The sequence below is a fragment of the Prionailurus bengalensis genome, chromosome B1 (assembly GCF_016509475.1).
Source record: "Prionailurus bengalensis isolate Pbe53 chromosome B1, Fcat_Pben_1.1_paternal_pri, whole genome shotgun sequence".
Classification (NCBI taxonomy): Eukaryota; Metazoa; Chordata; class Mammalia; order Carnivora; family Felidae; genus Prionailurus; species Prionailurus bengalensis.
The window spans coordinates 39955769-39968405 of record NC_057344.1 but is presented as its reverse complement, the minus strand read 5'-3'; the positions used below and the strand labels follow the sequence as shown (position 1 = coordinate 39968405).

The window sequence follows — 12637 nt, the reverse complement described above, 5'->3', positions numbered from 1 at the left end:
GGTGCGCTCCCAGAGGTTTCCTCCCCCCTGGTAAGGTGCTCTGGGCCCAGCAACTCTATATCCTCTCCCTTCTAAGCTAGTAGACCATCCTACTCCAGTATTCAAGAAAGACCCCCAGCTCTGGTTTGGGGCCTCTGTTGTGGGCTGTCAGGAACTTTTCTTAATTTGCTTGAGAATGCAAGCCTGCCTGAAGTGAAGAAAAACACCCTGGAGGTATGTATTATACCTAGTGTGGCTTTCCTCCTTAAGAAACAACCTGTGCTTTTCACTCAAAATAAGTAAGCCATGTGATTTCCACAACCACGTGTGAATCAACTCCTACCAATCAATTGCACTATTTGTTCTTGGGAAATCACTTTATACATTTGATTTGAGAAGGAAGTATATATGATTATGGGTAATCTATTGTTTTGATTATTGTAAATTCAGAAAATTAAGGCTTAATTTATCCAAGAGAAAATTTGTACTTAATTATTGGAACAAAATGTCTCTGTAAGATTTTAATCTGAAATGAGCAGAATTAACATTCCTAATTGTGCCTTATGATTCATTGTGACAAATACTGCGTGAAGAAATTTCTTTAGTGAGAGTATGTTCTACTTTTTTTTATATTGATTTTTTTTTTTTTCCTATGTTATATAGGGAATGACCCTGCATAAAAAGGCGGCTGAAGATAGACTTGCTAGTACAGGTTCAGGGCAGTCATTTCTGGCTAGGCAAAGACAAGCAACCAGCACAAGAAGATCTTATCCGGGCCATGTTCAACCAGCCACAGCAAGGTAGACAAGTCTTGCCATCAGAATAAAAAAAACATCCTACATTCAAAGCATACTTCTGTTACATATGACAACATTTCAGGAAATTCAGCCAGCTTATTTTTTGTCTCTTTTATGTTGATATTTAGTTGTTTCTCATTTGAGGACTTTCTCTCTCCTATATCTATAATATTTTAGTTTCTTGGTTCTTTATTTTGTAGTCCTTTCAGTTCCTTTTAATGTGCCAAAAATTTTTAAATGCCCAATTAAAAGTGTTGTATAATAGTGTAGTACTTTTCTTTGTATGAAAATGTCCTTTCCCCAATGGTGTAGGCTTTGTAATGAATTAGATTTTCTGCCAATAATTGATATACAATTTATATTCTTTATTGTGCCTCTGTGTTACCATGCTTTATAAGAATGTCTTTGTTTAAAGGGAATTAATCTTTTTATGATGTATTAATCTGTGTTTTCAATTGTTTTCCAAATGCACTTCAAATAACTTGCATATTTACTATATAAAATGGTTGGCAAGTGCACTTTTTGCAAAGACATAAATACATTGGCAGAGGTGCTAATCCGATGTTAACCTAAGGCACCTGATAGATTTATTTAGAGGGAAAAAAATAAGTTTTCCACGTTGTTTTATAGGAAATTAAATTTGTCCGAAGATTTGGAAACTATTTTTAAAACATACATAAAATTTCATTATTTCTTGCTATCTTGTTTGCTGACGGAAGATAATGGATTGGTTAGGTTATTTGGGGGGAAATTACAGAAAAAAAAATCAGGCAGTGCATTCATTTTTTTCTTGTTTTGAAATATCATAGTAACTGAGGATCAGATTCTAGCAATGCGGCTGACATTTACAGTTTCAGTTACCCTCCACATCTAAAAGATTTATTTTTCATATACTTACTAGTAACAGGTAGCCTTACCTTTTGGGCAATTTCCTTGTTGTACCTCATTTTACTTACTCTTTAATATAAACCCTTCTATTTCTCAATTCCTAAACCTAACATCTTAGTATCAGTCCTTAAGATCAATAAGTGACTTCTTGTATGTGATGTTATGACAGGTCTTTTTAACATTTTTTCTTAATTCTATGTACTAGTCCAAGAATCAGCCACTGAATAGATTCTCTTGGGTATTTGGTTGCCTCAAAGTTCTTAGATTTGTTGACAGATTGTAAACCATGTTCACTTACTTTTTTGAATGGCCATCAAGTCATAATGATTGTAAGGCACTTTGGCTGTGTAAGGTGCTATATAAATGTGAAACAGCATTCATTTGAAAATGAAATGCCTCTGCCTGGCTTTCCATATTAAGTATTTGGTCCCAAATTATATCTAAGTTCCCCTCCAGCCTTTTTCTTGCACCATAACCAATTTTTTTTAAGCATAAAATTATTGAAATTAGGTTGATTGGTTGGTTGGTTGGTTTTGGTTTCAGATACGTCACCTAAAAAGATTTTATTTCATGCACTTGCTATTTGGAAGTTCAGGTTTCATTTAGTCTTGTATATTAAATACAAATGAGTAACTCTAAATCAAGTTAAATGTAATTAAGAACTTTCAGAAACTATATTCAAGTGTTTGATTTTAAATCCTTACTTTCTTTTTTGTAAGAAAATTGACCTAAAAATTAGTAGCGTTTTCATTTGTCCTCAGAAACCATTCTTGAAGAAAGCTATTAGAGTATACACGGAAATGACTCCATACACTGTGCTAATTTTTTACATTACGTACAGAGGTCTGAGTGCAGTATGATTGCTTCTGCCTGATAAGACTATAAAGCAGGAAGAATTAGTAATAATGGAGAGAACCACGTGAGTAGAATGCATTGTGAGGTTTCAGGAGGCTAAGCAGACCTCATCAACATAGGCAATTTAACAGTACAAGATTAAAAACTAGTTAAGATGGTTCTTACCCCTGCCCCCTTATTTCACAAATAACATAAGGATTTAGCTGTTTTAAAATAGGGCATGAACACTAACCTTGGTAACATTAAAATTGTTTGAAAATTATACTACCTGCAGAATAAGATAGATGAAAATAAAAAAAAAGAGTCTATGATCTCTTTATTAGATGGATTATATCCTATGAGACGAGAGGTTTTAATTTTAGTTCTTTGTTTACTGCTCCAGTCCTGGTCTTCTGGTCTACCTGGTAGGTAGGCTACCAGGTGCCAGGCTTTTAGAAGCAAATTTTACTCATTTTTCTTTGGCATCTGTTGCATGCTATTATTTTGGTGTTTACATTCATAACTTTCATGTTCCTTTACTGTACCTGTATGGGTTTAGTATATTACTTGCATTACATAGCAGAAATTATATTCCTAAACATTCTGATATTTTTTTAAAAAGCAGGAATAAAACTGAGCTGTAGCAGTGACCACCTTGTTTCCCTTGCCCAGCTTTGGGCGAGATTTATAAATCACTATTTCTCCAATAATGATTAATAATTTTTCAGGAGGTTTGTGATGATGCGTGGTTTGTCTGGAAGTTAAAAGCCATTAGGCACTTTATCTAGATGTGAGCTATACTGTGCTATATTCTTACAGACTCCCTGTATACAGTAGCTTCAAGAAGCCACAGTTTGCTCGAACAACAACAGAGCTGTAGCCCTGGCCTCCACAATGGAGTAAGTACAGTGTTACTGCATTAGCTTGGGGTGACCCATCCCCGCAGTGTTGAATTCTTATAAACAAAAATCTTATTTTCTGTTTTCCTTCTAACCAGGGTAAGAAAATACAAAGTAAATTAAAAAATTTTTAAGAGTAACATTTATGTTCTGCAGTGTGCATTTACAAAGTTTGTAATCAGAAAAACTCCAACAGCTATTGTAGTTTTACCACCTAGAAACAGAGAATAAATAATACAACTGTACATATCTGAAAAGAGCTTCAAAAATTCAATCATATCTTTTTATCATTTGTCTAATTCCTTGATAACAACCAAGAAAAAAAGTCCCTAAATAAAGGACCAATGTTCCAAAATTGATTAAGATTGAATTATTTCTATTTGATAGTCCTAGCCTGGTAAAATTGGCTTGGTGGGATGTGAGATGAGTAGATTATAATAAGGATAATTTTGCATTTGTAATTGTGTTGAAGTTTTATTGTTTTGTTTATACAGTAAAGCTCAATTGTAAAAAATTAAGCTAGATGTTATCCAGTCAGACATTGGCCCTGACATTTCATTAACCCTGCACAGGCGTGAAAAATCCACACTATGCAAGCACGTCAGCAGTAAGTGATTGTTCAGTGAGAGATGAGTTAGGCTAAAGAAAAGATCATTTTATTAGCTAGTTTACTCACGTTTCCTTATAATAGCAGTTTTGTTTATTTTTGTTAGCTAATGATACAAAATATCTTCCAGTGCCTCTTGCTCTCAGACAAGCATTCATCTTTTCAAGCTAACACCATGTTAAAAATTTGAAAATCCCTATCCCAATATGAGAATTATCTTGAAACCAAAGTCTAAATTTTTAAAATTATCTTAACTCTCTGCATTTAATTTCCAATTGTCCAGATCTGACTCTGGAATGTTATAATTATTGCCAGTTGAACATGTGAGATTATCTGAAAAAGCACCCACAACCCACAGCTACTGCACACCTAGCTAGTTTCCAGCCCTGTGGGTAAGAACCCTGTGACCCTAAAGTGAGAGGAAAGTGCTTGGTGTTTTGCTTTTTGCTAATTGCAGAATAACAACATTAAGGCAAAATGCTTTTTGTTGTCTATTTCTTAAATTATGGAAGGAAGCATTGACTTCTCCCCCTTGTATGATGAAGGGACTCATTGTGCTGATGTAGCGTATTCATTATACTTCAAACTCAAACCTGTGTGATGCCCTGAAGTAGATGAAGGAGTGTGTTAACAAAAGAAATGGGGCATCATAATCTTTGAAAATTATTTTAGCATGCCTTTTATTTTCCCTTTTTCTAAGTTAAGAGGGTCATTCAATAATGATAATCTCTTTTTCTATAGTCCCAACTGTCGAAATGGCAGCTTATTTTGGTACATTTGATTCATTACATTCAGAAAGTGGTTTCAGAGCTTATTCTTTGTAACTATAATTCTAATATTTTATATCATGAAGTTTTTATATGAGGAAGGCTATTCTCAATGTGTCTGTCATCCAATTTTTTACTTTCTATAAAGCATATTTAAATAATAATTGGTGTATGTTCCTTTTATTGAAAATGTTTTATTGTCCAGTTTAAGCACAATAATTTTATCCTTCTGAAGTTTTATAGTAAATACTGTTCATTTCTCAGAACCTAAAAAACAAAATAATTTTCTGCTGACACAGCTAATTTCTGCCCTTCCCTATTCCCCCAAATCATAGAAATATTAATATTTAGCTTCCTTTTTATAAAGCGAAGGATAGCACAAACGTGATGATATCCATCTCTTCTAAATCACTGAATATGTTCTTGAGAAGAATTTATTGATTATTTTGTTGCTAAACAGCCCTTTATCAACCCAATCCAACTCAAGCGTGTTATCTATGAATGTAAAAACTTACAAAGTTTATTACATTGATAGAGAAAGGGACATTAGTTTATTTGAGAAACAAGAGACCTGAACCTAATTATGGCAAGTATATGAGTTTGAACAATTGTAAGGGGGTCTATACATGTTTCCTAATGATTACATATCAACAATTAATGTGATGTCTCTCTTCATTATTTTTCTATTTTCCAATAATATTCTGTAAGATCAGTTTGTCTGCTGTATTTATAAGTGAGCATAAAAATGTGAGGAAGTAACAGAAGACTGTGAAGGCAAATCCATTCCTAGAAATTAGAATGTATTATTGGTATAAGAAATGGCCTGATTATAAACAAATATCCAGGCTGATAGAAGTACTAATACAATTAAAAATAACATTGTCTTAACAAATGTTCCTCAAGTGATAGTTTACATAAAATCTTCTGACTCTCTTACATGATCATTAAATAAAGAAGAGTAGACAAAAATGTAATTTAGTTTCTAACTGTCCTTCCCTTCAGTGGGCATTAGCTGGCATAAAATATTAACTATACGTTTATCAGTGGAAGGGAAAGCATCTATTTTTATTTTGAAACTGTTAACCCATTACTAAATCTAAGATAGTGATTTGAAACCATTGAGGATACTTGGATTTGATCAGAAGAACTCTGTGGTGGCTGAAAATTACTACTGACTTCTCTAGATCTGCTGCTTTATCTAGTTTATACACCTTAGGATCAATTTTATGTTCCCCCCTAATTAGACATAGTAGCCCCCCCACAATATTTTGTTTAAATTGAAAGCAGGAGTAGAGATTTTTAAAAATATATTCAAGAGAGTCTTTATGTACCTGATACGTTATCACCAGGCTCTGAATTAGATCTTTAGGATCTGAAGATGAAATCATCAGAAAAAGTGTCCATAGCCTCTTAAAATTTCAGGCCCAAAGGGCTATCAAATGTCCTAAATTCTACCTACTCAGAGCTTAAAGGAAGAATTAAATACCATGACAAGAATAATCTCAAAATGAGAAAAAGAAAACTACCAAAGCATGTTGAGGCTTTAATGTATGTGGGAGACTTCTGAGCAGGTGTTATCACTTTAGATATCTCTAAGGTGACAAAGGAAAATAATTAGTTTAGCAATTGTTAAAATTAATAAAAGGGATTCATGTTTATTCTTGGTGTATTTGTCAACCTATGGGCAGTGCTTACTGTATACATTCTATAGTGTGTATATGTCACTATTATAGATGAGTGTCTTAATATTATTTACTGTTCTATCTAATCATTTATGTATTTATACTTTACTGCAAGGTTCACAGCACTTTACTAATATTAGATAATTATTTTTCTTCTACTTTTCTGTGGCATTTTCTATTTATGTCTTTTCTGCTAGGGTCTTTTCCTTATTTTGGAGTACTCACTAAGAAAAATGTAAAAGATCGCCCAAAGAAATGGGCTCTGTACTCTTCCTGAAATGTTTAAAGTGGGATCTGAAAATCCAAGTCTAAAGATCTATTTGAAGCTGGATTGGGGCTATTGGGCATAAACTGCATTTTAGATTTCAAATTAATAAGACTTGTATAAGTCAGTACTCATGAGGCCAAATTCTCTCAAATGCCAACACCCTTGAAACCTTTTGTTTTCTGGAGTTATATTAGTAAAAAGTAAACAATCTTCTAGTTAATTAGAGAATACCAGAAGGCACCTAGTCCCATGGCCTGTGTGTACCCAATTTTGAGAGACCAGAATAGTCCAGTTCTTGGGCTTAGACGAACCCTTTAAACCCAGCTGAATTGTTCTCAGCAGGCTTCCTGATAAAAGGGGAAGTGTCCACTGGCCTGATAACTAAGTCACTCCTGGTCCTCCCGACTCCCAGAGAGATGGACCATCAGCCATGGGGAGTTCTCACCTTTGCTGTGCTGTTTCCTAAAATACAAACCTACCAATTACCCTTAACTCTCATAGTTTCTTCATCATTGCCTATACCCAAAGACAGGGGAAAGAAAGCCAGGTTCCAGGAGCCATAAAGTTGGAAAATCTGGGAAATGGTGGGAGTTAGTTGATGAGAAAAGGTAGCAGAACGCTCCAGAAATATCCTTCATTCTGCTATAACAGATGCTTAATGAACTTGACTGTTCTTAAGTTCAAAAGTAGCTAAGTTTTCAGCTTGTTCTCTTCAGAGATATTTTTAGAAATCAGGACTCTTCCATTTGTAACTTAAAAATGTTAATACTCAAATCATAGTCAAAAAGTAGTGAAATATTTGTTGTTATGTAAACATTGACACATGATTACTGCCAAAGAATAGGGAGATTTGCTCATAAGAACATTCTCTTAGAGTTTTGTTTTGTGCTTTCACATGAGAGAAATGCCTTTATATTGTGAAAAGTTTCTGTAATATTTTCTTCTGTATTACCCCCTGTTCTACTGATGTGCTTTGCTTAAATTAAGCAAGTCACCTAGAAGAGAGCAACACTGAAATAAGAGAAGTCTAGACCCTGACCTTTGAGAGAAGAGCTGCTTTTGTCCCCCTAAAGTAAAAAATTAAAAAAGAAATATGCTCATACATACACACACACAAAGACAGAATATGATGTTCTGAATATCTATTAATTTAGTTGTTGAGTGAATAAGTTCCCTTCTAAATGTCTTTACCATCCGGTGGCTTTTGCTGATTTAGATAAGAGTAGATCCTGGGCCTACATTGTCCAATTTATTAGCCACTAGCCACATGGTGATTTACATTTAAATTAAATAAAATTCAAACTTTGGTTCTCTCTAATCACCAACCACATTTCAAGTGCTCAGTAGCCGCACATGAATAGTGGTTACCATATTGGACAGCATAAATATAGAACATTTCCATCATTGCAGAAAATGCCTTTTTACAGTGCTTGTCATGCCCAAAGGGAAAACAAGGACAAAATGAAAGTTTTCAGTTAACTTATAATAACTATTAGATTTTACTGCCGTAGTTGAAGAAAGCTGTTTTTCATATAAAAATTAATACCAGCCCTTTTTAAAGACACTGGAAAAATCAAAACCCCATTCTTTGAAACTAGTTTTCAATGTATTTTTTTAAACAGGTTCTTAGCACTTTACTTTTCAAGTGATTAAATTAAATCATTTCATAAATCATAACTTAGTATCTTCAGGCTTTTTTCTCCTTGTTTTGTAGTCCTCAAATTGATGATACATAGTTTCTAACACACATAGAGCAAAAACCAATGAATGTGTTATTTATTCACAAATAAAAATTGCTAAACATTTATCCTTCTGTTATTTTTAAATCTGTATAGATCTAATGAAAGTGGCAACAGTTTTTGTTTCTGTCCCTTTAAACATTTCTCCCTAACATCACATTTGATTGTTTCCCCCTTAAAGGTATATCAAGATCCAAATAATTCCTTGGTTTTCTTCATACTTTCTTGCTCTTAATAACTTGGATTACATGAATTAAGTTCAGTTTCATATACGAAGCAAGAATTTTATTCCAGTGACTTAGTTAATGAAACATTTTTTTGTATTTATTAATTTACTTTTTAACATAACGAAAAGGATGCACATGGATGCATCTTTGACTTTTTTAATGAAAATAAGGGACTTAATCATAACTCTTTTCAGTAGGCTTGGTACTTAGTTAAAACTGTCCTGTTAGGAAGTCATGATGCTGATGCTTTCCTCTTCCGTTTTAAATGTTTTAAATCAGGCAACAGACTCAATCCAGTAGGTCAAATTCCAAGCAAATTATGAAATTCTTATCATCATTCAAGTACAGATCGGTAAATGGTGTGATTTGAGTTTGTGTTATTATTTTCTTGTTGGCCTAATTTAATATGTGTTCTATAGAGATTCATGTTAGTTAAGGGAAATTTTCATTATGCTTGAAATACATAGTATTTTAGTATAAATACAGGAAAAGACTGTACACAAATGCCAATCAATGATTTGAGGCCTTTTAATTTTTTTAAATAGTAGCCTTTTGTTTTTTAATAGCCTTAGTTATTTAAAATTTAGATGCACTAAAATGTCATTGCTGTCACTAACTTTGCTGTGAACAGGTTATGTGTAATTCAGAATGCTTTGCACCTAGAATGATTTCCAGATTTATTTTGTTTTGCAGTTTTCATGTTTTGACAATTGCCCCACCATTTATAACACCCAGTTTTTGGTTGTGTAATGAATGGTAAAATTCAAACATATCTAATAATTTAATAATTTGCCTTATTTTGATTAGTAAATTCTATCAAAGATTTGAGGATAGAAAAGGCTTTTTTTTTTCCTATAGTATTTTTTAAACTTTTCAGATGAGCTGGAAAACACCTTAGTACATTGGAGTTGGAATTGTATTGATTACAGTCCCAGCTCTAAAGCCTTATACTCATGTCTTAAGTATTATTGATTGTTCTATGAATTGTTGTTAGTTTCCTATTTGGCATCACAGTTATCCACCTTGCAGTTAAGCTTTGGCAAAAAGGATATTACTTGGTATATTCTTATTTCTGGTTGACTATTGAATTTATAATTCAACAACTTCATTCTTTGTCATTATAATCCAAAAATGAAAGCCACATAGAACTCTAAATTTCTCACTTCACAATGGAATCAATACAGATTTAGCAACATAGTACATAACAGCATCCAAGGATTTTTCCACATGTTTACCAAGTTTACCAACCATTTACTGTATATTAGATCGGTGGATTTTCTGTTTTTCTGAGGTGAATGACTTATTAGCCTCAGTAAGAAATTTTCACTAAAGTCACAGAAACATTAAGTCCAATAAACCACCAGAAGACAGATTTTTAATTTTTTTGAAATCTTATATTGTATTTCCTTTTGATATCACTTATTCATTTTAATTTTATGACTGCCAACTTGTTATGGTATTAATTATATGTATATGTTTATATGTATGCATATAATATATGTATATGTATATGAAGAATAAAGTTAAGATTTGGTCAAACTATATTTTCCCATTCAAGTACAAAAATGTTTTCAAGGCTGCAAAAAGTGTACAGTTGTTAAACAAGTTGTAAATAAAGACTTGTATAAAAATTCAGTGTAGATTTTTCTTCTTACTCTTAAACCATGACAAACACATACTTAATAATTATCTAATACTATTCATCCACTTGCCTTTGGCACTTGCCATAGTGTACTATCAATTTAAAGACTATGCCATTGGGGCACCTGGGTGGCTCAGTCGGTTAAGTGTCTGACTTTTGATTTCAAGTCAGGTCATGATCTCATGGTTGGTGAGTTCGAGCCCCACATCCAGCTCTGCACTAACAGTGCAGAGCCTGGTTGGGATTCTCTCTCATCCTTTCTCTGTCTTCCCTCCCCTGCTTTCTCTCTCTCTCTCTCTCTCTCTCTGTCTCTATTTATCTCTCTCTATCTTTCTTTCTCTCTCTCTCTCAAAAATAAATAAATTTTGGGGTGCCTGGGTGGCTCAGTCGGTTAAGCATCCAATCCTTGATTTCAGCTAGGGTCATGATCTCACAGTTTGTGAGTTCGAGCCCCATGTCGGGCTCTGTACTGACAGTGAAGAGCCTGGCTTGGGATACTCTGTCTCCCTCTCTCTCTGCCCCTCCCCTGCTTGTTCTCTCTTTCTCTCAAAAATAAACATTAAAAATATTTTTTAAATAAATAATCTTAGACAATAATAAAGTTTATGCCATTGACTTATTGTAAATTACTAAATATTCTTTGAGGGTTTTTTCCAGTACCTATCAGAGATTTTGTTTTGATTTAGTCTGGTTCTTAATAGTTGTAAGCTGATTGTCCAAACTTCTTAAGGGATAAAAGCTAAACATTACAGCTTCTCCCCTCTCAGAGTTACCACATTAGCACCATCAACCTTACTACCAACAGTACAGCAATAACCAATGGTAGAGTAATTGCATTCTTTAATAATATAAAGCATTATCCTTTTTTTAAAAAAAAAGGGTTTTTTTTAATGTTTATTTTTGAGAAACAGTGCATGAGTAGGGGAGGGGCAGAGAGAGAGAGGGAGACACAGAATCGGAAGCAGGCTCCAGGCTCTGAGCTGACAGCACAGAACCTGATGTAGGACTTGAACCCACGAAATAAGAGATCCTGACCTGAGCTGAAGTCCGACACTTGACCAACTGAGCCACCCAGGTACCCCTAAAGCATTATTCTTGAAGCATCCCATTTAGGTGATTAGAGTTCCTTTTCCTTTCCTTCTTTTTCCTGCTCCTTTTCCACCCTTAAAATTCACCCTTTTTCTCATCTCCACCCTAAACCTTACTGGAATATGACATCTTTAGTGTTGGATAAAGTGGCAGTGGCAGTGTGGAAATTGATTGTATTTACATTAAAATAATCAGCTAATTAATTTCAAAGTGAAGTTAGCACCAAGATAAAAAATAGCTATGTAGTCAAAATAGTGCCCATTTTAATGTCAGATAAGTATAAGTTTTCTTCACTCATTACCATGGAGATACCATATATATTTAACATTTTCTGAGTGTCTCTCCTAATATTGAAGTGAAGGACAAAGGTAGGTTGAATCAGAAAATAAGCAAAATATTTTTGGCCTTCAAAGATTTGGTTAAATGAAGCACAACACAGAAAAGTTCCCAAATAGAAGCATCACTCAGGTAAAACCTACCAGTTTGCCTTAAATACATTTATATACTGTTCAGGTTATTGCTGCATCACAAACCACTCCAAACCTTAATGGCTTTAACAATATAATCTCTCTCTTGCATCTGGAGACGGGCTCAGACCCTCATTGAGCTGCAGATAGATGATGGTTGAGGCTGGAGCCATCTGAAGGCTTTCTGTCACACATCTGGTATCCAGACTGATACAGATGGAATACCTGAGGGCTGATCAGGCAACTCCACACACAACTTCCTGATATGACTAGTTTGGACACTCACAAAATGGAGTCTCAGGGTAGATGAACTTACACACAGCTAGCTTCCTCAGAGTGAGTTCTAAGAGACCCAGGTGAAAGAAAGCTTCACAGCTTTTAGGACCTAGGCCCGGAAACTACATAGCATCATTTTTATTTGTCAAAATTGTCACAGACTAGAGTGGGTTCTGAGGGCTGACCAAAAATACACTCCACTTCTCAATGGAGGAATACCAAGTTACCACAGCTGCCATTGGAAGGAAGATTTCTATGAAGATCATAACTTCTGAAGCCAGAATCTTTCCATATCTTTAAACCCTGTGCCAAGCACAATCATAGTGGTATACAATCAGGTACATAATTTCAGTATGAGCAAAACCTGAGGTAAATACTACATAAAACCACTAAATTTGAAGCCACAAATATGCTCATAGTTCTTTTATCCAATTGTATATAAAATGAGCTAAGGGGTGCCTGGGTGGCTCAGTAGG

At 34.2% G+C, this 12637-nt stretch overlaps 1 protein-coding gene across 2 annotated transcripts in view; it reads left to right on the top strand.

The window, feature by feature from the left end:
* Positions 1-10322, top strand: part of HOOK3 (hook microtubule tethering protein 3) — a 116052-nt gene extending 105730 nt beyond the window's left edge. For both annotated transcript variants that reach the window (XM_043562788.1, XM_043562780.1), the window contains one exon: positions 643-10322. In XM_043562788.1, coding sequence (XP_043418723.1) covers positions 643-783 — 141 coding nt within the window. In that variant the 3' untranslated portion in view covers positions 784-10322. The remainder of the gene's footprint in view (positions 1-642) is intronic.
* Positions 10323-12637: the final 2315 nt, after the last annotated feature.